The sequence below is a fragment of the Saccopteryx leptura genome, chromosome 3 (genome assembly GCF_036850995.1).
Source record: "Saccopteryx leptura isolate mSacLep1 chromosome 3, mSacLep1_pri_phased_curated, whole genome shotgun sequence".
Taxonomy (NCBI): Eukaryota; Metazoa; Chordata; class Mammalia; order Chiroptera; family Emballonuridae; genus Saccopteryx; species Saccopteryx leptura.
In genome coordinates, this window is record NC_089505.1 from 183025436 (window position 1) to 183052249 (window position 26814).

Consider the following 26814-nt stretch of genomic DNA (forward strand, 5'->3'; position numbering starts at 1 on the left):
GTAGAGGGGAAGAAAGCAAGGGGGCCAACAATTTCATGGGTTGGAGGACAGCTATGCGAAAGCTCACTGTACTATTTATTAAACTTTCTTTAGATATAAGCTATTTGGAAAAAAAAAAGGTACGTGGGGGTGATAAAACCATTCAGGAAAGGCTAGGAGCAAACGCATCCAGGTGCAGTTAACTAAAGGAGCACTATTTGAAAGAGAGAAAAACATCCCTCACAAGGACAGGTCCGGCCCATCTCAAGGCGTGTCCTTATAGGCGGTTCTAGTCATGTGGCGGAGCGACCCCGCCCCTAGCTCCCAGAAGCCCGCGCGTGCTGCAGACAGATTCGCCGGCTTTTCTTGCCGGACCGTGTGTGGCCATGGATGCTGAGCCTCCTCCGGTGGAGGAACGGCGGCGGCTGCAGGAGGAGCTGACCGAGTTCGTGGAGAGCTGCTGTCGGACTCTGGAGGAGGTGACGGCGTCCCTGGGCTGGAGCCTGGATCGGCTGGACCCCGGGAAGGAGGCGGCGGCGGCAGAGGTGAGGGGCGAGGGTGCCCTCGGGGCCCTCAGCCTGCGGGTTCCCTGGCGGCGGCGGCAGCGGCGGCGGAGGAGGAGAGAGCGGCGTGGGAGCCGGGATTCCCGTGCAGAGCCTTGCGAGGCTCCCAGACCCGGCTCGGAGCGCTCCCGACGCTCCCGGCCTTGGGCGGGGCACACCCATCCCCTAGGGCGGCGGCCCACCTCCGGGAACCTCGGGGTTAAAGAAATCGTGAAAATGCCTTGGGCGAGGCGGGAACGCAACTCTGTTGTTTACTGGGAAAGAAATGAGCGGGTGTCAGACGGCTGCTTGCGAGCAGAGGTGCTGGCAGTTTGCTTTGTCATCTGTCACGTGGGCCTTGTAATGGCCCCAGGTTCCGTGTCGGAGAGCGTGGGGGTTCAGTTCGCCTTTCTCTGCCGCAAAACTGGGCCCTTCTGTATGAGACAGTACCGATTCTAGACTTACCAAAGGAAATCACCAAGAGATGGTGACTAGCAGTTCTCCTGCACATTAGAATTGTTTATTTGGGGGGGGGCAGTAGGCAAGTGTATTAGAGTGACCAATTATGATTTTTTTTTAAGGGGTGGGAGGAAGGAAAGTGTTGCAGTATGGGATTATTCATGATCTCCAAATTCTTTCTGGGTTTACTATGCTGTAATAATTCTCTCGGGTTTAAATCACATAGATTCAGGCGTCCCCAAACTACGGCCAGCATGAGGCCATTTATCTGGCCCCCGCCGCACTTCCGGAAGGGGCACCTCTTTCATTGGTCAGTTGGAGGAGCACTGTATGTGGCGGCCCTCCAACGGTCTGAGGGACAGTGAACTGGCCCCCTGTGTAAAAGTTTGGGGACCCCCTGAGTCACATTGTGATTTCCGGAAGCATTTAAAGTATATTTGATTTCTGTGCATACTGTTCATGTTTATTGTATGAACAGCATAACATAATTAAAAAACGAACTACTTTATTGTTCGTTGAAAGGTATATTTGAAGCTCTGAATTTCACTGAATGAGGTTGCCAAGCCTTTCCATACCATTGTTTACTCATCGTTGTAGTAAATTTGGATTTCTTGTATTGACACTTAAATAGCACTTTGTATATGCTACTTACTCTACAGTAACTTGTTTAATACTCATCATTACTCTATGAAGTAAGTACCGTTAAGCCTCATTTTACAGGTGAGGGAACAAATCCCGAGAAATGGTTTTTGTCCAAGGACACACTGCTAAGACATGGCTAGGATTTGACCCCAGGCATTCTCGCTCCTGAGAATGTGTGTTCTTCATTGCTGTGCTGCCTCTCTAAAACTATTTTGTAAAATGACAGAAATCTGACAAGCAGATGTAGGTGTATGTCTAACTTCTGCAAAACCAGTATCTGATATTCAGGAGAGTGACAAACTTAAACTCCTGATAAATGAAGTCTAGAATTCCAGAATCAGTGCAGTCCAGATAATCAGTCTGTACTTTTCTGCTAGAGTGTTTTATTATGGAAGTTAAATGTACAGCAGCCACAGTTTATGTCTTCAGGAGCTTACTGCCTGGTAGTAGTGATGAGGGAATACAGAAAAATCAACTGTTACATTATACAAAGTGTATGAAGGGTGAGTTGGAATTGCTGCAGGAAAGGTTACTGTAGGCTGTTGTGGGACAGCAAAACTTCTTGGAGAAAGTGAATTCTAAGCTGATAAATAGAAGTGAGCTGACTTAGCTAGGTGAAGCACAGAGGAAGAAGCATCAACAGCATATGTAAAAGTTCAGAGATAGGGGCATGACCAGACCAGGAAAACTCCCATAGTTAAGGGTATCTAGAGCATAGTATGTGAAGAAGGAGGGGAATGATAGTGTGTAGGGGGGGGAGATCTTGTAGGTCTTGCGTTGGCCATTTTAAAGAATCTATATACATATTTTTTAATGAGGGCAGTGGGGAAATCATGGAAGCATTTTAAGTTAGGGCACAACATAATTATATCTATCATTTAATAACATAATTATTGCTTCCATTTAATGAACACTTGAGATGTACCAGGCTCTATTCAAATTGCTGTATGGATATAAACTTATGTATAACATTTAATTTTCACAATAGCTTTGTGAGAGAGGTCCTGCTATTATACCCATTTAATAGATGAGGAAACTGAGGCAAAGGGAGGTTAAGTATCTTGACTAAGTTAATACACTCAGTAACTGGCAGACCGAGGATTCAAACTAGCTACTGTGTGGAGAATGGAATGGACTCTATAAGACTGGAAGTGAAAGGGGATATGTGGGGAGGTAGAAGAAGGTTTAGAGGGGGGTAAATGGTGATGGAAGGAGACTTGACTTGTGGTGATGAACACATAATACAATATACAGAATACTTATTATAGAATTGTACACCTAAAACCTTTGTAATTCTATTAACCAATGTCACCCAATAAAGTCAATAAAAAAGTAATGAAAAATATGAAGACTGGAAGCAGAGCTAGTAGTTAGGCAATGGCTATTGTATTCCATGATATCTTGAAGTGGGGAAATGGTAGTGGGATGGATTGTGTGGAGGGGTTCAGAGCTATTTAGGATTAAAAAGGATAGGTAGGTGATCGATTACATGTGGATGATGTGGGAGAAGAGGCAGTTCTTTGCTTGAGCAAATAAGACCTTTTGCTGAAATAGGAAAACACAAGATGAACAGATTGGAGGTCAGGAGAACATGAATATAATGAATTTATTTTTGGTCATATTCAAATATTAGTGTCTTTAGTTTAATGCCCTCAAGAGAAATAAGATCTGAAGATACAGATTTTGGGAGTCATCACCATATAGTGAAAATGGAAGCTGTGAGTTCTTCTAGTAAGTATATATCAAATGGCAAAAGGCCACTGGTTAGACCTGTATGAAACAGCAATGTATAAGGGGAGACAGATAGTGTATATATACACAATGAAATATTAGCAATAAAAATAAGGAAATCCTGCCATTTGTGATGACGTGGATGGACCTTGAGGGAATTATGCTAAGTGAAATAAGTCAGACAGAAAAAGACAAATACTGTATGATTTTATTTATATTTGGAATCTAAAAAAAAGCAAAAGCAAATGAATAAACAAAATAAAACAGAAACAGACTCATAGATATAGAGAACAAGCTGATGGTTACCAAAAGGGCAAGTTTTGGTGTTGGGAATTAAAGTAAATCAAAAAATAATATATGTGTAATCCAGGTGTATAACATCCCTCTGGGGAAAAAAGGGAGGTGGTGTATAGCTAAAATGAAGAAAGACATCTTTAGAGGAGACCAGGTAGAAGGAACATGGAAAGTGTATCAGAATAACAGAAATAGACAATTGGATTGCAACCTTCCAAGCAGTAAGACATTTTAAGAACTATGACATGTGCTTTGGCTATAGCAGCAAGAAGCTTGTTAGTGACCTGTTGACTGATAGGTGAAATTGTTGAGGCAGTGAATGAGAACAAATCTTTCAGAGTTGGGTTTTCATGTGATCAAAGAGGGGGCATAATTTTTGATATGCACATACATTCAAACAGGGTTTGGGAGAGTCCTGTAGAAGAGGACATAACTGAATAGTACCACTTAATAAAGTGGTATTTAATAAACATTTAATGGTATAGTTATTTAAATCTTTAAACATGTACCGTTTTTTTATTCTGTGTGGTTTTTATAGGATGAAGTTGTGATATGCCCTTATGATTCCAATCATCACATGCCTAAATCGTCTTTAGCAAAGCACATGGTATCGTGTAGATTGAGGAAACAGGGCTACACCAAAGAAGAAGAGGTACCATATGTTTATGATGTATATGTCATATAATTCATGCATTAATAAGTTAAAAATACAATATATAGAAGGTGTAGGGTGAGGTTTTCTGACGTAAAATGAGAGGTATTCCTCTTTCATCAGGTAGAATGATACTAGCCTACTTGCAAATTACTGCAAGATATATTTAAATGATATTAATTTATTGTCAAATCTTAAAATAGTTAATCATCTGATTCTCAAGAACACTGAGGTTTTTTTTTCTTTTTACTGTTTAGGATAAAATGTATAATTCTGAATTTTTCTATGAGAATGTGAAGATACCTTCAATCACTTTGAGTAAGTATTAACTTGACTGTAATTTAAAAATAATCTTAATATATATAGGTGTTGCTAGTTTATTTTTATTTTTTATTTATTTTTAAAGATTTTGTTTATTGATTTACAGGGGGTGGGGAACAAGAAGTATCAACTCATAGTTGCTTCATTTTAGTTGTTCATTGCTTGCCCGTTGGTTGTCATATGTGCCTTGACTGGGCAAGCCCAGGGTTTTGAACTGGCGACCTCAGTGTTCCAGGTCAGTGCTCTATCCACTGTGCCACCACAGGCCAGGCAATAGTTCGTTTTTAAAAAATATTTTTATTGATTATAAAGAGAGAGGGAGGGTGAGAGAGAGAGAGAGAGAAATAATGGATTTGTTGTTTCATCTATTGGTTGATTCTTGTATGTGCTCTGACCGGGGGTCTAACCTGCAACTTTGCTGTATCAGGGTGACATTCTAACCAACCGAGCTACCTGGCTAGGGCCTTGATAATTCATTTCTGAATTATCAACAGAATAGACTTTATAAGAGTGCTTATTATTAAGAATACTTTGTGCTTTAAGAGAATGTAGGATTAATTACTGTATAGTGAAACTAGACTGCTCACAAAAATTAGGGGATATTTAAAAAATGAATATGAAGCGATAAAATATCCCCTAATTTTTGTGAGCAGTATAGTTTTTGTAATCTGAAAGTTAGAGGTTAGACTTATATTAATAGTCAGTGAAAACCCTGCAGAGCTCTGTACAATAGGACACATACCTTTCTTCTTGATTATAATAGCAATCTGGCCATATAGCACAATTTGAAAATAGGACTGAAGATGAAAATGTTTTTGTTTTTTTTCTGAAGTGAGAGAAGTGGGGAGGTGGAGAGGCAGAGAGGCAGACTCCCGCATGCGTCCACGTGGCATGCCCACTAGGGGGCGATGCTCTGCCTGTCTGGGGTGTTGCTCCACTGCATCCCAAGCCATTCTAGGGCCATGGAGCCATCCTCAGTGCCAGGGCCAATTTTGCTCCAGTGGAGCCTTGGCTGCGGGAGGCAAAGAGAGAGAGAGGAAGGAGAGGGGGAGGGGTGGAGAAGCAGATGGGCATTTCTCCTGTGTGCCCTGACCGGGAGTCAAATCCAGGACTTCCACACTCGGGGCTGACGCTCTACCACTTACCCAGCCAGCCAGGGCTGGAAATACTTTTTTAAGAGGTTGAAATCTAGGGCTGTAAAATCGGAAGGCCCTGATTCAACTCCTGTTTTGTCACTAACTGATGTGTGACTCAGCAAAGTAATTAACCTGTTTTTGTTGCCTAAATTTCTTTATAAAATGGGGATGAATGTAATAGAACTTTTGTGAGGATTAAATGATATGATATATGTAATATTCTTAGTATAGTGCCTGACACTTAGCTGGGATTCAAGAAGTGTTAGATATTATTGGTTACTAAAGTTTGTAGCAACTACTGCTGTGTGCCTGATTATAATGTTTTCTGAACCACTTAAACTCTTGTTTACTTACTTGGATTGAACTGGATCTGAAAGAATTCTTCATTCAGATTACCTAGACAGCAATGTGGGTTTTTCCTTTCTTAAAAGTCTTAAAAGTTTATGTGTTTAAAGAACTTGGATTGAAAACCAGTTAATAATCTAAATGTGGACACTGATGATTAATATTGTTTATGGATTTTTTGACAGATAAGGACTCACAATTCCAGATAATTAAACAGACTAGAACTGCAGTTGGAAAAGATGGTGATTGTTATAATCAAAGTAAGTGGCATCATAATTTGAGCTAAGTAATGAGTCAAACTATTTTTCTCTTACAGTGCTTATTACTGACTTTTAAAGAAAATCTTGTGAAAACAGTTATACGGTAGTAAAGTTTTACATTTAACATTAGACTACTGTGCTTGGTGTCAGCTTCATTTGTTAGATATTTTCTGCTCTGATAAATGAGTGTCACTAGGACAATATCTTAGCTGGAGCTTCATACTTTGGAATTAATTGCCTAACAGGTGAGATTACTTTGTTGGTAATTTTTAAAATTATGATTATTTAGTAAATGAATCCCATTTGGTGAGACTGTTTTACCCTGAGATTTCCTCTGCTTGAGGGATTAGCCCATTGTTAAATGTAAAAATACTGAAATGCTGTATAAAAGGAAAGGCTTAGGCTAAAGGAGATTAGTCTTCACAGCTTCCCCTCAGAATGAAGCACAAACACAAAGTGTTCCATACAATTTCAGACGGTTTGTGGGTTCCTTGGTGTCCAGCTTTGGAGCTGGATTGGAAGTTTCTGTCTAGGATTCACTTCAGCAGAGATCAGGTTCGAGCTTTTAAGTGTGAGCTTTTAGGAAATTGAAAGAAAACTTCATCAAAAACAGAAGTAAATGAGTAAATAGAGTCAGTAGATTCTTGAATCTAGATACAACATCTAAACTAAGCATGACTGGCTTCTTTTATTAGGATTTGAGTTGTCTTTTGAACTTTCTGAGGGTTCCCGGACATCTTACCTTTTTTCCCCTCACTTTTCTTTCTAGCTGAATTATGTTCATTTGTCCTTTGTTAAGGTTTGTTCTCTCCCTTGTTGAAGGTTAGGGTCTTAAACCCATTATTCTAAGCCACTTTCTGGGCTTGATTTCTCCTTAAGTTGTTTTGGGAGGAGGAAGTCCTTTACCTTTAGTTGACATTACATTAGTTCTATACAGTAGCCAGAAGCACAATTCCTTCTCTGAAGCCCCTATTTTTACATACTTTTTGTGCTAAATTCCAGATTTTTCTGTTTGAGGGAGACATTTGACTTTTGTCTTATTTGAAAAGATTACTGAGCTGTGATCAGTCAAGCCTTTTTTTAGCTCCTATTAATTGGTTCTTCTCATTGCCTCTCTTTAATCAAACCGTTTAAAAGTATTTTGTTTTCGTGTTTTTGGAAGGGGTTAATTTTTAAAGGACTATTTGAACTTACCTACTTAGGTAGGTTTACTGAATCTCTATTTAGAGGTTAGAGAGAACTCAGATCATCTAATCTAGTGTCTGCTTTTCACAGATAAAGGAAACAAACCGACTGATAGAGATGATAAGGGTCTAGTGCAGGGGTCCCCAAACTAGGGCCCGCGGGCCACATGCGGCCCTCTGAGGCCATTTATCTGGCCCCCACCGCACTTCCGTAAGGAGCACCTCTTTCATTGGTGGTCAGTGAGAGGAGCACATTGACCATCTCATTAGCCAAAAGCAGGCCCATAGTTCCCATTGAAATACTGTTCAGTTTGTTGATTTAAATTTACTTTTCTTTATTGTAAATATTGTATTTGTTCCCGTTTTGTTTTTTTACTTTAAAATAAGATATGTGCAGTGTGCATAGGGATTTGTTCATAGTTTTTTTTATAGTCTGGCCCTCCAGCGGTCTGAGGGACAGTGAACTGGCCCCCTGTGTAAAAAGTTTGGGGACCCCTGGTCTAGTGTGTTTGGTCTAAAGATCCTCAATACTTTTGTATTTTAAAAGAATTTTTTTTCAAAGCTCTGTTATATGCTTTATTGCTCCTTCACAACAAACTTGTAATAGATTGGGCGAGTGTTTGTAGTTGGTGAAGTAGAGGTACACATAAGTGGATTGACACTCCTTTGCTAGATAATAGCAAAGCTGGATTGAGAGCCAGGGTACGAATTTTGGCACAGTTCCTATGCTGAGTTATTCTGCATTCTGTTAGAAACTGTACATTTAGTGATATTTGTGCATTCTAAATAATTGCTCAAATGTATTTGTTTTATATTATGTCTAGCATGATTATCACAAACTTCAAATCTCTACATAATATTACTGTTAGTACTGTTCATTGTTGATTCTACTTTGGGTAAGCCTGTTTTAAAGAAACAAACTAGCTGCTCTCCTTGGCCTTGTACAGATGACAACTTTTCTGGGTTTTTGCTTCGTTATCTGTAATATAAAACTACCTTCTGGTGTGTGTTTAGAGCAGTAGAGATAAGGAATGCTAAACTAGCCTTAAATGATCATTGGTAGCTGTTGTTATCTAAGCAATTTAATTTCTTAGCAAATTAATGTATAGAAACCAATAGTAAGATAGTGAAATGGGTGAGACTTTTTTATGTATATGAGTAACTTTCTAGAACATTTTCTAATATTCTGAGATTTTATTTATGTAACTGAGTAATAAGGCAGATTTAAACAATTTAGTTCGTTACAAAAGCAGAGTTACTTTGAACGAATACTTTTTTCAATATATAATTAAGAGGAACTTTTGATTTTTGCAGTACCTTAAATTAAGATTTAATTGTTAAGAATAACTGTTTTTACATGCTCTGTAACACTCTTTTTAGAACTCTTTTTCATCTATTGTAGAGTTCTGTGATTTCTCACGAGAGATTAATTTTTTGTAACTTACTTATGCTTTCTTAGACATTTTATGCCAGGACAGAAACCTCTTTAATATCTTGGTTTTGGTTTATTTACTTTGAAGGAAGATGACTAACATGAAAAATTTTACATTTTCTCATATAATTAATATTTTTGTTATTCACTAAATTGTAAGTTTTTTGGTGAGGTTATATTTATGTTTTTATTTCATCAGTCTTATGGTTGACCTATTTAGGTTTTGATTCATTATTCTTTGTGAAAGCTTAAATAACCATTAGATCTACTTACTTATTTTCAGGTATAGTTACTTTGGTTAATTTTATAACCAAGATATTAGTTTCATTCATTAACAATCATTTTAGATGTGTGCAGGGTTTATCATTTTCCCTCAGCATTAAAGATTCAGGTTGCTGTACTTCAGTTTCATGACATATACAGTTGACCTTTGAACAACATGGATTCGAACAGCTATGGTCCACTTACATGTGGGTTTTTTTCAATAAATACAGTTGGCCCTCTGCAGGCTGTGCATCTGAGGAGAATACTGAAACTATTTTCGAGCCATGGTTGGTCATCCAGGGATCTGGAGGGCCGACGGTATGCATTTGTTCTCCCCATTTTATAGAAGAGATTTGAGCATCCACAAATTTTGGTATCAGCTTAGTTTCTTGGAATCAAACCCCCATGGATACCAAGGGCCAACTGTAGTCATGGTTTTTAGGGAGTTAAATTACATGAGGGTTTTTGACTTCTTGGGGAAGTGGGGGGTTGTGCCTCAGACCCTGTTGTTCATGGGTCAGTTGTATTTGAGTCATGGCCATGATTTGAAGATCAGTGTACTATGGCTAAAGAACCTTAATGAGAGAATGATAGTGTTTCTACCACATTTAGGATGCCTTATGCTGGCAAAGTGATTAACAAGGGAGACTTGAGAATTAGTGTTAGTAAAAAGTAAATTAGAGTTTTAGTTTGGGGTGAAAAGTTCTAGAAATAGAAGTGATGGTTCCACAACAATGTGAGTATCTTGATGCCATTAAAAAATGGTTAAAATGGTAAATTATATGTTATGTACATTTTACTGCAGTTTAAAAAACTGCTATACAAAAAAGTAGAGGTCATGGAATTGGTATGATTACAACACATTGATATATACCTCTAAATAAGAAACGTGTTTGAAAATTTACATTTTATAGAAATGTAAGCTTATTTAAATGCGTTTACCCATTTTTGTGAGAAATATCTATGTTCTGAATGATTTGAATGCAGTTTGTTGTTTAACTTTTCCTGTACTTTTTCTTTTTCAGTAATTGGGGTGAGTATAAAGAGGAATTAGGAACCTGAATGTACTCCTTATTTAAAGATATGCAGTATCCTTTTTGCAAATGATATCCTTTTAAAAGTATCATTCAAATTTCTAAACTTTATCATAGTCACTGTCACAGTATTAGTCTTGATTTGAAATTTTAGTTGAATTTCAAAGAATTTTAGTATCAATTTTCACCATTTGGAAACTTAAGATGAATAAAGAAAACTCCAATATATTTAAATGAAGGAATTAATATTTCTTTGTTTGAAAATAACAGGCAAAGGTTTATGTGGAGCTTGTTTATAATACAGGCTTGCACTGCAGAATGGTGTTTTGGTATACAATGAACACATATACAATGGTGGTCTATAAAATTGTAATGGATTATAATCAGAAGTTTGCAATGTTGAAAGAAAAGACTGGACCCGACCAGGATGTTAAATTCACTGCTAGCTCTGGGGTGGTTTTAAAAGACAAGGTGCCTGGAGCCTGGAGTTGGTGAAGGAATGAGAGGAGCAGGCTGGGGCAGAGGGGAGCCCAGGAGCTCTTGCACCCGAACTCTACCCCTGCACACACTCCAGCACACAATCTCACTTCCCTTTTTTCTGTTTCTCTTTATCTCTTTCCTCCCAGTCCCATTTCTAGTCCTATTGTCTGTCTCGCTCACTGTCTGTCCCTCCCTCTCTTTTCCCCTCTCTCCTGCTGTTAGTCTCATCTCAAGCTTTATCTGTATCTCTTTTGATCTCTGCTCCTCTTCTCCCTTTGTCTCTGATCTTTCTTCTGTTTCTCCCTTCTTTCCTTCCTCCTCCTGTCTACTTTTTCCCACAGTGCCTCACCCACAGCCCTTCCCCTGTCCCTGCCAAGGCCACACACCCTTACATGCACTTTATGTTTTATACAGTAGTTTTACTCTACCTTTTTAAGGGTTAGCTATGTTTAGACACATAAATACTTACTGTTGAGTTACAATGGGCTGCAGTATTCAGTACAATAATAACATGCTGTACAGGCCTATAGCTTAGGATCGATAGGCTATACCACATAGACTAGCTCTGTAGTAGGCTATACCATCTGGGTTTGGGAGGTGTACACTATGATGTCCCACAATAAAGAAATCGCCTAATGACACATTCAGAACTTATCCCCGTCATTAAGTGGTGCATAATTGTACATCAGTGTTTTCTAATTTTTTTCTCCCAGACTTTTAATAACCTATATTCAAAGGAATTAGGTTTATCAAAGCTAACTCATTTTTATATTATAAAATGAAATGTTTTAACATCTGGCTGCACAAAAGGACGTTTTCCTAGTGTCTATCAGAAGTAGATTAAAATTGATTTACTTGAAAGGGAACCCTTCCCCACTAATTCAGAGTCCTTTGACTAGTACAAGTGGCCATGTATTGTTTTCTAAATCTCTTAAACCACAGACTCATATTCAGTGTAGCTGTCCTCTTAATTTGTAGACAGATGTAATCTTGTGTGTGTGTGTGTGTTGTAATGCTTAGTTGATAGAATGACTTTATTTTTAATATTTTTGCATCTTAGGAAGTCAGCGAGTTAAATTTTATCAAATACAAGTTTCTGGGAAGAGCTACTGCTTTTACATTGTCCTGTGAACCAGAGTTATTAGTCAAGGGTAGTTAATCTTTTTATACCTACCGCCCACTTTTGTATCTCTGTTAGTAGTAAAATTTTCTAACCGCCCACTGATTCCACAGTAATGGTGATTTATAAAGTAGGGAAGTAACTTTATAAAATTTATAAAGCAGAGTTACAGCAAGTTAAAGCATATAATAATAATTACTTACCAAGTACTTTATGTCGGATTTTTGCTAAGTTTGGCAGAATAAATCTTTATAAAACAACTTACTATAGTTAAATCTATCTTTTTATTTATATTTTGGTTGCTCTGCTACCGTCCACCATGAAAGCTGGAACGCCCACTAGTGGGTGGTAGGGACCAGGTTGACTACCACTGGTCTAGAGCAACCGAGCAAACGTTAAAAGGATTTATGTAGTAATAGCACATGTTCTTTGCATTAGTGAATAATGAGGTCTGGGACTATTGTTTTAAATTGCTTTATTTACAGTTACAATAATTTTTGTATTTCTTTGAGAAAATTTGAATCTCAAAACAAATATTTTCTTCAATATTTAATACATCATATCAGGTATTGTATTTACTTTTTTTTATTAATAAGCAGATTTTAGAAAGTTCTGTAACTGTTGTGGGGGCACTGCTGTTAACCTTTTTCAGTTAACTTAGTTAAGCCAATATGCTGCTTCTTCAGAAAATTAAAACAAATTTAGTCTCAATTTAATCTCTTTCTCTGGTGAAGAAGTGTGGGATTTCTGCTACTTGATGTTTTTTGGTCCCTAACTCTGAGTCATTCATTGCACAAATGGGATATATTTTGAATGAGGAACAGCTTGATATCTCATATAAAAATGACATTTTTACACATTTTTTATATCTCCATAATTATTTTTAAAGGAACTACAATGTATATTACCTATTAAAAGTTTTTCCCTCCAGCTTTTATGGGAGAAAGCATATAAACAGAAAGAAAATTATTATCTACTTTTATAATATGGGTAGCCTTTTAAAAATTGTTGCCCAAAAGGTTTTCTTTTGAGGAAATTGTCTTATGGTTATTCCTGCCTGCCTTCATGGGATCTGTCTTACCATTGTTGGGGAGAATAGCAAATATCCTTTATGTGGAAGAGCATTCAGGATAGAGTCATTATTTATCATTTATCACATAGATTGATGTGTTTAGTTTAGGGATTACTATGAAAAAATTTGTGTTAATACTGCATTATTATAGCACATGTTTAAAGATAAGTAGTAGATTTTAAGTTCACAATGCTTCATGTATTGTTTATTCTTGTGGTTTTATTTTTACTTTAGGGGTTTATTCTTCACTACCTGTTGAAGTTCCTCTGAGTCACAAACGGTTCGTTTGTGATCTGACCCAAGCCGATCGTCTTGCCCTCTATGACTTTGTAGTTGAGGAGACAAAGAGAAAGCGCTCTGATTCTCAGATAGAAAATGACAGTGATCTCTTTGTAGACTTGGCTGCAAAAGTCAATCAAGGTTTGAGATTAATATCATACTTTTATATTTCTTAACTGTCATTCTTTTAGTGTTATTAAGATGATTTGTCAGGGTACTTTGAGTAGGAAGAGTATCAGATATTCACTTATTCAGTGTGTGGAATTTTGCTCTCTTTTACATTTAGCATAGATTCCTTCTGTAAGAATGTTACTTACAGCTGTTCTGTTGCTTTAATGTATATACCTGAACACGCTTATGTTCAATGATGGCTAGAGAAAAGGAATGGTATAAAGCTTAGCCCATTTATAATATATAATGTATGTAAATATAGACTATTTTTGTGTGCTACATTGAACATGTTAAAATATGATTGTGTTGTTCCTTACTGCTAGTTGTAACAGTTTACAAGTTTCTAAGGATATAGTAATTTTACTTTATTCTTTTATTAGATAATAGTCGAAAAAGTCCAAAATCTTACCTTGAAATTCTGGCAGAAGTGAGGGATTATAAAAGAAGACGCCAGTCCTATAGAGCTAAGAATGTTCACATAACCAAGAAATCATATACTGAGGTAAGTTTTATAATCCTGTAGAGCTTTTTTGAGAACAGACATTTCCCTTAGGTAATTTCTTTTCTTTCTTTTTTTTTTTTTGTATTTTTCCGAAGCTGGAAACGGGGAGAGACAGTCAGACTAGACTCCCGCATGCGCCCGACCGGGATCCACCGGCACGCCCACCAGGGGGCGACGCTCTGCCCCTCCGGGGTGTCACCTGGGGCAGAGGCCAAGGAGCCATCCCAGCGCCCGGGCCATCTCTGCTCCAATGGAGCCTCGGCCGCGGGAGGGGAAGAGAGAGACAGAGAGGAAGGAGGGGGGGGGGTAGAGAAGCAAATGGGCGCTTCTCCTATGTGCCCTGGCCGGGAATTGAACCCGGGTCCCCCGCATGCCAGGCCGACGCTCTACCGCTGAGCAAACCGGCCAGGGCCTGCCTTAGGTAATTTCTAAGTCTGTTCTATGGATTTCCACAGTTCTTAGATGTTCTGAAAAAAACTATCTTCAGGCTGGCTGCACCTGATTTTTATTTGCTCCATCACTCTCAGACAAAGGGTTTTTAGGGTACAAAAACATTATGTAAAGAGGTTATATAATCTTTGAGAAAGTGGTAAGAGGAATTTGACTTTAAACAAACCTAGGCTTAAGTTTTGATTCTGCTGCATATCATTGGGCTGTTTGACTTGGGCAAGTTATATAAACTGTTTAAGAATTATTACTTTTTTTTCCATTTTATCACAGTACAGACTTTGCAGGATTGTTATAAGAGTTAAAATTATACATGTGGATATGAATTGCTCAATAAATAGCTATGTTTTTTTGGCAGAACTTTTAGTGTGTTTATATGTATTCTGCTATTTGGGTTTAAGAAATGTCTTGGTATAAATTATAATTTGTATAATTATGTATATAATACAATTATATAAGTTATTACATTAATCTCTTGATGTATAATTAAATTTATTTTCAGATATCATTTGGTAGATAGAGTTGATGAATTTTTTGGTACATGAGTACCTTGCCCAGATTCTAAATAATTTCCTCATTGAATCCCTAATTATTCCTACATTATTTATTACTTCTCTCTATGATTTCAAAGACCGTCCCCTCTGGCCTCATTCTACATAGCATTTTTGGTTACTTTAGTCAAGTGTTTTTCTTAAACTATATCTGATTGCACAACTTTATTTTTACCTCCAACTCCTAATTAATTAATGTTGTTTTCTCATCTGAAATGCTCTTTGTTTTGCTGTTTTAAATCTTTATTTTTAAGATTAAAAAAAAAGTTAGATTTTAGAGAGGGGGAAGGTAGAGAGAAGAAAGGGACAGAAACATTTATCTGTTTCTCTATATGCCCTAACCGGGCATCTAACTGGTCAGCTCTACATATCAGGATGGTACTTGAATAAGCTGAGCCATCTGGTTCACCTTACAGAGCAGAAATTATTTCAGTGGGGTTTTGGTCCTCACTGGGTTTGCTCCTTGAGTGTGTTGCTTATGGAGGTGGTTGGGTGGTGGTTCTTTGATGTGGTCTGAAGCTGTCCACTCTGTGCACTGGCTCTGGGCTATCCTAGGAGGATGCCAGGGTCAGCCGCCACCTGTGTTCTGCCTGGGGACCACCCGGCATGGGCTACAAAGCGAACTATAGATGGCTGCTACTTGTGCTGGCCTTGGATGTGTCAAGGTGAGGCCAAGCTGTGAACCAAGCCTGGTTGTTGCTAGTGCGGGCCTGGGGCCACTTAGCAAGAGTCACAGGGCTCACTGATGGCAAATGTGCTTGAGAGATTTTAGGAAAATTTGGAGCTTGATTCGAGACAGGACATTTATATGGAAAAGCTACTGGAAATAAGTTATGGTGGGCCTGAAAGTTGGATGGGATGGTTCTCAGGGAATCACCAGTGTGGGGCCAACAGTATTAGTCAGATAGATGGTGACTCAGATATGATGCCTGCTAGCCAGTTCTGTGGAAGGAGGGCTCAGAAGAAGAGCAATGGCCTTTACCAGCACTTCTATCTGGGAGAAAGCTGCCATCTCTTGTTCTGATGCTGGCAATCAGTTCCTCTCTGTACATCCCTGGAGCTTTTCAAGCTAATGCTCTAGCACTGGAGCTCAGGGAGTTAGAGTAAGTCTGTGTGTGAGCCCTTTAAGAGAAACTCCCTGGGACCTGCAGCCTTCTGTCTTCTTTAGCCTCAAGCCCTGTGGTGGGTGTTTTGTGTTTTTTTTTTGTGACACAGAGAGGGACTGACAGACAGGAAGGGAGAGAGATGATAGATGAGAAGCATTAATTCTTTGTTGTTCATTGATTACTTGGGCTTCAAGCCAGCAACCATGAGGTCATGTCTGTGATCTCACGCTCAAGCCAGAGACCCTGCACTCAAGCTGGTGAGCCCACGCTCAAGCCGGTGACCTTGGGGTCTCAAACCTGGGTCCTCTGCATCCCAGTCCGACACTCTTATCAACTGTGCCACCGCCTGGTCAGGCAACCCTCTTGTTTATTATCTACCACACATGGGTGTGAAACCAGCCCTTTCCTCATCTCAGCTCCTACTAGTCTCGATGTGGCTTCTTCAATTCCATAATTGTAGGATTTTCATTCAGCCAGATTTTAGACTGTTCTGATCGATGATTCTTTAGTTTCATTGTAATTTTGATGTGGTTGTGGGTTTACCTACACTGCCACCTTGACTGGAAGTAGCTCCCTGGCTGTGCGGTTCCTGGTGCTGGTCGTTCTGTGCAGCACTGGGAATGTGTTTCAGAGAGGTGCCAGCTGTATTGTCGTTGGTCCTCTGCCCTCATGCTGTCTGAACTCCGCTCTTTCCTCTCTGCTGCTGCTGCCCTTCCCAGCCCCCCCGTTAAGAGCCAGGCCAGCCCTCTGAAGGCATGGGCACTCTAAAAAATGAGAGACTCCCAAAGACCCAGGTGGATCTCCAGTGAACTTCTGTGAACCTGAGCTCTTCCCTTTCTAGTTCTCTATGGGTATGCTGCCTCCCTGGGACAGATGGCTCTGCATCCCGCTGCAGGGAGTGGGCAGGGACGTCCGCCACGCTGGAAGCCTTTCTTCTGCTGTGGAACTCTTGACCCTGCTGGAGGGGCAGCCACAACTCAGCTTCTTCTACCACCTAGCCCTTGGGCTGCATGTCACCACTAGCCCTGCACTCAGAATATCTGTCTGCATGAAGGTTGACAGTGAGACTCAGGGAGACTGGTGGTACATGATCACTGCCAGGTTGCCATGTACTCCAGTGGTCATTGACCTCTGGACCAAAAAGTACTGTTTACAATTTGAGGACCCACACCTGTGGGAAAAACATAAAGAAATATGTACACCAGTTACTTATCTCAGAATGTCAGGGGTACCAGAGGGGTCCCCCACCTAGATAAAAAAAAATTAGCTTAGAAAAGTTCCTTTAATATTTCTTGTAAAGCTGATTTGTGGGGATGAATTCTTAAGCTTTTGCTTATCCGGAAAACTCTTGATTTCTCCTTCAAATGTTAATTTTAACCTTGCTGGGCAGAGAATTCTTGGTTGGAAATATTTTTCTTTCAGCACTTTGACTATGTCTTGATACTTCCTTTTGGCCTATATAAAGTCCCTGCTGAAGAAACCTGCTGAGAGCCTTACGGGACTTGCCTTATATGTAGTAAGTTTTCTTCTGATGCTCTTAAGATTCTCCCGTTAGCCTTAACTTTACCATTTTAATTGTAATGTGTTTTTGTGTGGTTCTCCTTGGGTTCATCTTTTTGGAACTCTCTGGGCTTCCTGGACTTGGGTGTCTGTTTCTTTTCTCAGTTTAGGGAGGTTAGTTGCCATTTTTCTTTAAATAAGTTTTCTGGCCCTTTCTCTCTTCTCCTTTTGGGACTCCTATAAATGTGAATGTTATCCCACTTGATATTATCTCAGGTCTCTTAAGGTGTCTTCCACTTTTTAAAATTCTTTTTCCATTTTGCTGTTCTGTCTGGGTGTGTTTTATTGCTTTGTCTTCCAACTTATTGATTTTTTCTTTGACTTCATCTAGTTTGCTGTTCATTTATAACTTCTCTTTGCACTTTCTTTTATTTTCTCTCTCTTAAAGTTCTCATTATGTTCATCCACAGTTCATGAGCAGTTTCATAACTATCACTTTGAACTCGTTATCAGGTAGGTTACTTATCTCTGTTATTTTTCTGGATTTGTTTTGTTCTTTGGTTTGAAACATATTTGTTTTCTTATTTTGCCTGACTCTGGTGCTTGTCTGTATGTATTAGACAAACCCAACCCAGTCCTGAAGGAGTAGCCTTGTGTAGGAGATGATCTGTGGGCCCAGAGGCACAATCTCCCCTTACCACCAGAGCCAGGCACTCAGGGTGCAGCCCTTGTGTGGGCTGTGCTTAGCCATGGCATATGACAGGGACATCTGTGTGCAGCGTGCCCATCTGGCCTGGCTGTGGTGCAGCTCCTGTATGGGGACGGTGGGATGTGGTGTGCTTGCCTGACTGGCTGTAGTGTGGCTGCTGCTTGGGATGGGCAAGGCAGGCGTGCTTGTCTGGGTGGTCGTAGGACGGGCTGGGAATATCACTCTACCTGTACTGGTAGGCTAGAAGAAGGACACCAAAAATGGCGCACACCAGTTTTGTCACCAGCAAGTTAGAATGAGATTGCAGAAATGGTGCCAGCCAGTGCTCCTGTCCCTAGGGAAAATCTTAGTGGCTGCCTCTCTGGCAGCTGATTCAAGTTTAGTAAGTGGGCCTCCCTCACTTATGTTCTAGGCTTTCTTTTTATTTTTTATTAAGTGAAAGGTGGGGAGGCAGAGACAGATTCCTGCATGCTCCTTGATCAGGATCTACCCGGCAAGCCCCTTACCAGGTGATGCTCTGCCCTTCGGGGGCCGCTGCTCCATTGCTTTGGAACTGAGCTATTTTAGCACCTGAGGAGAGGCCAGGGAACCATCCTCAGTTTCTGAGGCCATCTTGCTCAAATCATTTGACCCATGGCTGTGGGAGGAGAAGAGAGAGAGAGAAAGAGAGAGAGAGAGACCTTTTCAAACTGTTGTTTTGGGCTGGATTGCAGGGTTAAAGAATGTGCCTGTGAACCCTTTAAGAGCAGATTATCCATTCCTTTCAGTTCTGTGTTTTTCCTGGACTTAATCCCCATTGATTTTCAAAACCAGACATTTTGGGGGCTTTTCTGGTGCCAGATCCAATGGTTAGGGGGCCTAATGTGGGGCTTGACACTCTCTTCAAAGGAGAGTTCTGTATTTTTTAAAATTTCTTCTGGTTGCAGGTAGGTCACCACTCCTGGGGTGGGGACTCAGGTGAGACCCTGCCTCCGCCTCTCCTGCCGTCTTCTTGCATCTTTTATCTTTTACTGTGGAGGTGCTGTTCCATTAGCTCTTCAGGGGACAGTTATTCCACATGTAACTATAAATGTTGTTTCCATGGGAGGAAGTGAGTTCAGGGTCTTTCTATGCCTCCATCCTGAACCATAATCTTCACTGTTTTAAATCTTGATTTTTACTGTTTCCATGAGGTGCGAATTAATTTTGGGTCACCCACTGGCTTTTACTGCACTTACACTCTGCGCCATGTGGCTTAGTACTTAATTTTATGCCATTATTTTTGCAATTAAACTATGTTTTAGACTTAGCTCTCTGAGTAGAGGTCTGGGACCATGCTATTCTGCCTTAGTGATTTTTTTTTTTTTTTTTTTTTTGAGAGAGAGAGCAGCAAGGTAGAGTGGATGAGAAGCATCAGAGAGAAAGAGAGCGAGAATTAGCTGTTTTCACTTGTGCATTGATTGCTTCTAATATGTGCCTTGACTGGGACTGTGCCAGTGTCTCTTGCTCAAGCCAGTAACCTTGGGCTTTTCATCCCAGTGATCTTTGGGCTCAGATCCAGGGAGCTTTGGGATCGTGTGGACGATTCCCTGCTCAAGTCAGTTACCCCACACTGATGAGCAAGCACTCAGAGCCGGCCACCTCAGGGCTATCACATTGATGACTTCAGTGTTTTGGGCCAAGGCTTTATGCGTTGAGCCACTACTGGTCAGGTATACCTTAGTGATTCTTACAGTTCCTTAAATGCTTGGTTGTGCATCATTTGTTTCTTTTCTAGTCTGATAACATTGTAATCAAGTTTGTGTTGCTGCTAGTATTCTTTACAATTTTATGGTTAAATTTTTATTATGGAAATACTCAAACATATACTAACGTGGATAGAATAGGTTAATGAACCCTGTGTACCATCACCCAGCTTCAACAATTATCAACATATGAACTCCTTGTAGTATTTATATCCCCATTTACTTCCTATCTTCTGTGCCCTGTTGCTTAGTAATTTTGGAAACATCCTAAATATCTTTCATCTGTAAGTACTTCAGTGTTTATAGCTCTTTTACTGATTTATCTCTGGTCTGGGTGTTTTCAACAGTTTATCCATTCCTAGTTTCTTTTATATCATATAATTTTTGTTTGCCTGAGCTAGAATCTTAACTTTGAAAAATGTCAGTAAAAATTCATTACATATTGTAGTTTCTGTGCATATTATACTTCCTTGGAGTATGTGAGTATCAGTGCACACAGACCCCGCCATTAAGGAAAAACTTATTACAGTTTAACAGGTAAAAAAGACCTTTCACAATACAGATTACACTAAGTGCAAAAGTGAGGTGAGATGAAATTTTTTAGAAGGAAAGATTGGTATAGGCTTCGTGGAGAAGATAGTATTTTGAGAGCAGGGGAGAAGCAGAGAGTAGGGTGAGGAATGTTTGCCCATTGCTGTTTTCTTTGACGTGGATCTGGAAACCGTGTCCAATAACGTTTGCACTTCACAGAGCTCACATAGCACTCTACTAGTCAGGGAGTCGTACAGGGGAGAGCTAGAGCTGGAGCTGGAGTGGGAGTTCAGTTGTGTGACTCCTTTCGTTTCCTGAATTAGACCTTGACCTGCCTTAGAGTTTCCATGAGAGAATACAGTGAAGGAGGGGAAATGGTGGGTAAGCATTTTCCAGGTGAAGTACTAGTGTTCCTAAAAATAAATAAAAGTATAGGAGTTTTCTAGAGACCCATTAGTAATCAGGGTGGCTAGAACTTAGGGATTTTGAAGAAGTATCCAGTGAAAGATAAGGCTGACTTCTGTCTACTCTGTGGTGTAAAATCATAGGAAGCTTTGAAGGCTCTATTAAGGACCGTGGATGTTTCATTTTACTTCAGGGGCTGTTGAAAATTTCTTTGAGGTGGGGAGACATGTAGTCAGATCTGAACTATAGTGTGTGTCTCCGAGACTGCCACTTGTTTCCCGTACCTTTCTTCTGAAAACTCTCCTGATTAGGAATCAGGGAAACAACTGTAACCTTCCATTAAGTTTCATCTAACTAGTGACCTTTATATCTGTGCTTGATGACTCCATAGGATAAATAGGAAAGAGAGAAACTTTAAATGGTTCTTAGGTAGCCTGACCAGGCGGTGGTGCAGTGGATAGAGCGTTGGACTGAGATGTGGAGGACCCTGAGGTCAACAGCTTGAGTGTGGGCTCATCTGGCTTGAGCAAAAAAAGAAAAAGCTCACCAGCTTGGACCCAAAGGCGCTGGCTTGAGCAAGGGGTCACTCGGTCTGCTGTAGCCCCCCCAGTCAAGGCACATATGAGAAATCAATCAATGAACAACTAAGGAGCCGCAACGAAGAATTGGTGTTTCTCATCTCTCTCCCTTTCTGTCTGTCTGTCCTTATCTGTCCCTCTCTCTGACTCTCTCTGTCTCTGCCACAATAAATAAATAAATAAATGAATGAATGAATGGTTCTTAGGTAAGTGATTTAAGTCTCATTGGGAAAGTTCTGAAGTGAGTGACTGTTTCATGTTTTGTCTGTTACCTTGACTCAATTATAAGATTTTTTTTTTTTGTTTTTTTTTTTTTTGTATTTTTCTGAAGTGAGAAGGTGGGAAGCAGAGAGACAGACTCCCACATGCACCCGACCAGAATCCACCCAGCATGCCCACCAAGGGGAGATTGCTCTGCCCATCTGGGGCATTGCTCCGTTGCAACTGGAGTCATTCTAGTGCAGTGGTTCTCAACCTTTCTAATGCCGTGACCCCGCAATACAGTTCCTCATGTTGGCGGTGACCCCAAACCAAAAAATAATTTTGGTGGCTACTTCATAACTGTAATTTTGCTACAGTTATGATTTGGAATGTAAATACCTGATATGCATTATGTATTTTCCGATGGCTTTAGGCGACCTCGCTGGGGTCGCGACCCACAGGTTGAGAACCACTGTTCTAGTGCCTGAGGTGGAGGCCATGGAGCCATCCTCAATGCCCGGGCCAACTTTGCTCCAGTGGAGCCGTGGCTGCAGGAAGGGAAGAGATAGAAAGGAGAGGGGGAAGGGTGGAGAAGCAGATGGGCGCTTCCCTTGTGTGCCCTGGTCAGGAATCGAACCCAGGACTTCCACATGCTGGGCCGACACTCTACCACTGAGCCAACCAGCCAGGGCCAATTACAAGATTTTTAAAAACTTTTTATTTGTAAATAATCTCAAGCATACAAATACATTATAAAACTAAAAATAATACAAAGAACTCCTGTGTGTCCATATTCATATCACCTGTTGTTAATGTTTTGCTCCATATGCTTGTCATTTGTACTCTTTATCGTCACATATTTTGCTCCCTGTATCTGTACACTAATTTTTTTCTGAACTTTTTTAAGGTTACATACATCATGATCCTTTATCTCAATGCTTAGTATGTGTTTCCTAAGAATAGAGATGTTTTCTTACATAATTATGGTGTAGTTATCAACTTTAGCAAATTTGGCATTGATGTAATTTCATCTACCATTCATATTCCAGTTGTCTTTTTTATGTTTTCTAAACTGCACACATCCCACAGTCCATTGTATTAGAACTTTTAATAAATATTTGTCAGCAGTGATTCTTTTGTAGCATGATCATCTTAATTTTTTGAACAATCTTATCTGAAATTCTGTGTTGAACTCTTGTCAGGTGATTCGGGATGTGATAAATGTGCACATGGAAGAGCTCAGTAATCACTGGCAGGAGGAGCAGGGAGAAGCAGTGGATGATGCTGAGAAGTATGTCATTATGTTTATCAGTGAAAGTACTCTGTTAAACTGTTAGCTAGAGTTGTTTAATTGGATTTTAGCATTTCCAAGGCCATTAGTAAGGCACTATAATTCATCAGAATAGTTACTGTTTCCTGTCATTGCTCAGGGTTATTATACTGAGTTGTACATGTTATAAAACTGTTTCTTTGATTGCCCTCTTAAAAAGAGTGTAAGATTATACATATTTTTTATAATGTCTGTCATTGGTCTGATACAGAATATTGGACTTTAGGCTGGTCCATAGTAAAGACAATGGTTAAAACTAACTGAATAGCGTTCCTTTGTATGTTCAGGAATGAAGAAAGGCGATCAGCTTCAGTTGATTCTCGGCAGTCTGGTGGAAGCTATTTGGATGCTGAGTGTTCACGATACAGAAGGGATCGGAGTAGGAGCCCCCATAAACGAAAAAGAAATAAAGATAAAAACTGCGACTCAAGAAGAAGGAAAGATAGGTAAGCTTAACAGTGTATCATCCAACATTGAGTTGTTTACTTTTGAAAATTAGTTTCTTCTGATATAGTCCATGTTGAAAAAAATAGAAAAAATAGATTGTAAGAGTAAATTATAGTAAAGAGAAGAAATAACTGATGAAAATTCTTAACATCAGTCCTGTTTCAATTAAGATATCCACAGCTGTGGTGACATAGTTCTCTATATGCCTGATTGGATGTACGTTTCCTTTTCTATTCCCGATTTTCTAACTAGGGTGCATGAAAGTAATGTCTGGGCAGGAAGTCGACTGTTTAAAAAGCTGTTTGCTGTTTTTCTTTTGTTTTTTGTTTTTTGCTCCTTCCTTTCCTTTTTACTCTCCCTCTCCTTTTTCCTTTCTTTCTCAGGTAAAGGGTGTGTAATGTTGAGAGAAGATTCAAACTTTAGTATTGGCCAGTTTTTCCCTTGTTAATATCCCTCACAAAATTTTGATAGCAGAGAAATATGAACTAATACTAACATGATAAATTTAGAGCAATTAGGGTCTGTTCCCATATTTCAGCTGCTTACTGGGCATCTGCCTAGATCTCAAGTTCAGCAGGGTTATAAATGACATTCTCTTTTTCTCAGTCTGCTCTTCTTTCCCCAGCATTTTTATCCTGGTTAATGCATCACCATCATGGAGTCATGTTAGATACTCCTTTTTTATTTCTTACCATCTAGTCTTAATTGTTCTCAGTAGTTCTACCTGAAGATATCTCATACACACCTTCTCCTCCTCTTTCATTATTGCTGTCCATCTGGAAAATGATGGCAGTTTTCCTAATTGTTCTACCTGTCTCAAAGTTTGTGCCTTATAAATTCATCCCTGCCTTACTGCTAGAGTGAACTTTCACCTCTGAAAACCCTTCAGTGGCAGAATTCACATTCCTTAGAATGGTTCTCAAGACCTCCAGGATTAGGGCATCTGCCTACCCATCCTTGTGCTTTGCCACTACACATGGAATGCCTATGCTTTAGCTAGCCTGAACTGTATAGTTCCTCACCCACACTGGGCTACATCTGTGCCTTGTTACATTGTGTTCTGCTTCCTAATGTTTTCAAAGCCTGCTTGCTAAACTCCTTATCTTTTAAGACCTAGCTTAGTCATTCCCATGAAACCTTCTTTTACTTACTCAGATAGGACTGATATTTTCCATTTTGTTACCTGTCTACCAGGCACATACTTTTTGTTCAACTTAATTATGGCTCTCCTTACAAGGCTGAGGGCAGGCCCATGTCTTATCTAGTATTATGTGCACAGTGCTTGTCCAATAATGGGCTCTCAAATGATGTCTTGTCTCTTTAGGGCCACTGGTGATCACGAATTATAAGGCTTTTTGGTTTAATGTTACTCATCTTACTATCATTCAGTTAATAGGTGTAAAGCTAGCTATGATTTAGACTTCTTATAAAAATGAAATTTTTGCTTAGCAAGTCCTTTGATTCATGCAATGAATGACACTATAATTTATACAAATTAATTCTTGATTAGCTATCAGAAATCATGCTCTTTAACTTCTTTCTGGTTTGTTAGTGCTTGTTCCACTTTAGATTTTGACATATTTGATCAATCCCTATTGACTTTAGTACATTAGACAGACAGCCTTAAAATCCACACGTGAATAATTTTTTTTTTTTTTTCTTTTTCATTTTTCTGAAGCTGGAAACAGGGAGTGACAGTCAGACAGACTCCCGCATGCGCCCGACCAGGATCCACCCGGCACGCCCACCAGGGGCGGTGCTCTGCCCCCCAGGGGGCGATGCTCTGCCCATCCTGGGCGTCGCCATATTGCGACCAGAGCCACTCTAGCGCCTGAGGCAGAGGCCACAGAGCCATGCCCAGCGCCCGGGCCATCTTTGCTCCAATGGAGCCTTGGCTGCGGGAGGGGAAGAGAGAGACAGAGAGGAAAGCGCGGCGGAGGGGTGGAGAAGCAAATGGGCGCTTCTCCTATGTGCCCTGGCCGGGAATCGAACCCGGGTCCTCCGCACGCTAGGCCGACGCTCTACCGCTGAGCCAACCGGCCAGGGCCGTGAATAATTTTTTTTTTTTAAGAGAGGATCACCAGAGCATTAGCAGGAAATACTTCTTAATAGGCTAACCTTTGAGTTCTGTTCCCCTGAGATAGGATGAATTGTGGGGAGTTGGGCTAGGAGCCAGAATAAGGATGTCAAATTTCTTCTATGACTTTAGGATTCCATTTAAAATTAATTTTCTGGTCATCAACCATGTACAGATACTCAAAGTTAATTTGAAAGTGGAGCTCCAAAGTATAGTTTTAAGTAAAAAATCCATTTTGTTTAACTCAATCTCAGTTTTGTCCCTTTTTTTTAATGATGCATTTTCTTAAAACATCACTGTTCAGTTCTAAATGCATGCTTCAATTTGTTCTGGTTTATATCTGATGTCCATATATTACTTATGAATTATTATTCTAAAGCTCTTCTATTAAAATAGCCATAATTTATAATAGTTTTTTTTAACTCCTTTCATTTCAGGGATGAAGAAAGACATCATAGTCATAAAAGAAGAAAGCAAAAAGTATAAATGAAGCATTTGTGCATGTATTAATTGCTGAAGCCATGATAACCAATATGCTGATATTTTCATAATTGCTTTGATAAGGAGAATGTTTATTATTTTTTCATTATTTTTCAGTAAGTGCTTATATCTCAAATCATGAATATACTGTTATGCCCAATAACTTTATTTTTCTTATATTTTAATAGATGATTGCTTTCTATTACTGTTTTGGGTTTTTTTTTTTATGATTAATGTGTCAGAAAAATTTTTAAAGTCAGTACTTGAATTAGATACATAGGACATGAATCCATTCTCATTGTATAGGACTGAGGTCCCCTTAGAACACCATCTGTGATCCCCTGGCCACCCTGGGGATAGCTGCTGTTTATCCCCTGCACTGGGGAGCTGTGACGGGGAAAGCAGCCTGGTGTAGGTTAGGAAGGGGAGACCCCTGGCCAAATAAAATACATGATAGTTATATCATAGATTTCTATGTCGTATTTAAAAGAAATAAACTTTATCTATATTAACATGGATAGACCTCAGAAACATAATGTTAAGTGAAAATAGCAAGTTGCAGAAAGATGTACAAGTTGTATCTTTGTACAAAACAATAGTATATGTTTTTAGTGGCAGTTCACGTATGTAAATATATTTTTCAAGGTTCAGAAGAACCCATACCAAACTCACAACAGTGATTTGGGGGTGACAGTATAAATGGAAGAGCTAAGGGGTGGTAGTGAAGATTGGGAGGGTGGTCAGAGGAGACTTTCGCTTTATCCATAATATATTAATTTTTTATAAAATTTAATGTTTTGTTAATTAAAAATTATTTTCTTTTTATAAA

At 39.6% G+C, this 26814-nt stretch overlaps 1 protein-coding gene across 1 annotated transcript; it reads left to right on the forward strand.

Annotated features, from left to right (window-relative positions):
• Positions 1-203: 203 nt before the first annotated feature.
• On the forward strand, positions 204-26814 carry SNRNP48 (small nuclear ribonucleoprotein U11/U12 subunit 48). Its single transcript, XM_066376997.1, has 9 exons — positions 204-524; positions 4186-4299; positions 4557-4617; positions 6287-6361; positions 13182-13367; positions 13778-13899; positions 22854-22942; positions 23269-23427; positions 25943-26814. Exons 1-9 carry the CDS (start codon positions 366-368, stop codon positions 25989-25991), a joined length of 1014 nt encoding a protein of 337 aa, XP_066233094.1. The 5' UTR covers positions 204-365; the 3' UTR covers positions 25992-26814.

Bases quoted from the DNA above. Each gene is read 5' to 3' on its own strand.
- SNRNP48 (XM_066376997.1), top strand. From the start codon at position 366: ATGGATGCTGAGCCTCCTCCGGTGGAGGAACGGCGGCGGCTGCAGGAG. The intron at 525-4,185 runs GTGAGGGGCGAG...TGGTTTTTATAG, and splicing joins AGGAGGCGGCGGCGGCAGAG to GATGAAGTTGTGATATGCCC. The intron at 13,900-22,853 runs GTAAGTTTTATA...AACTCTTGTCAG, and splicing joins CCAAGAAATCATATACTGAG to GTGATTCGGGATGTGATAAA.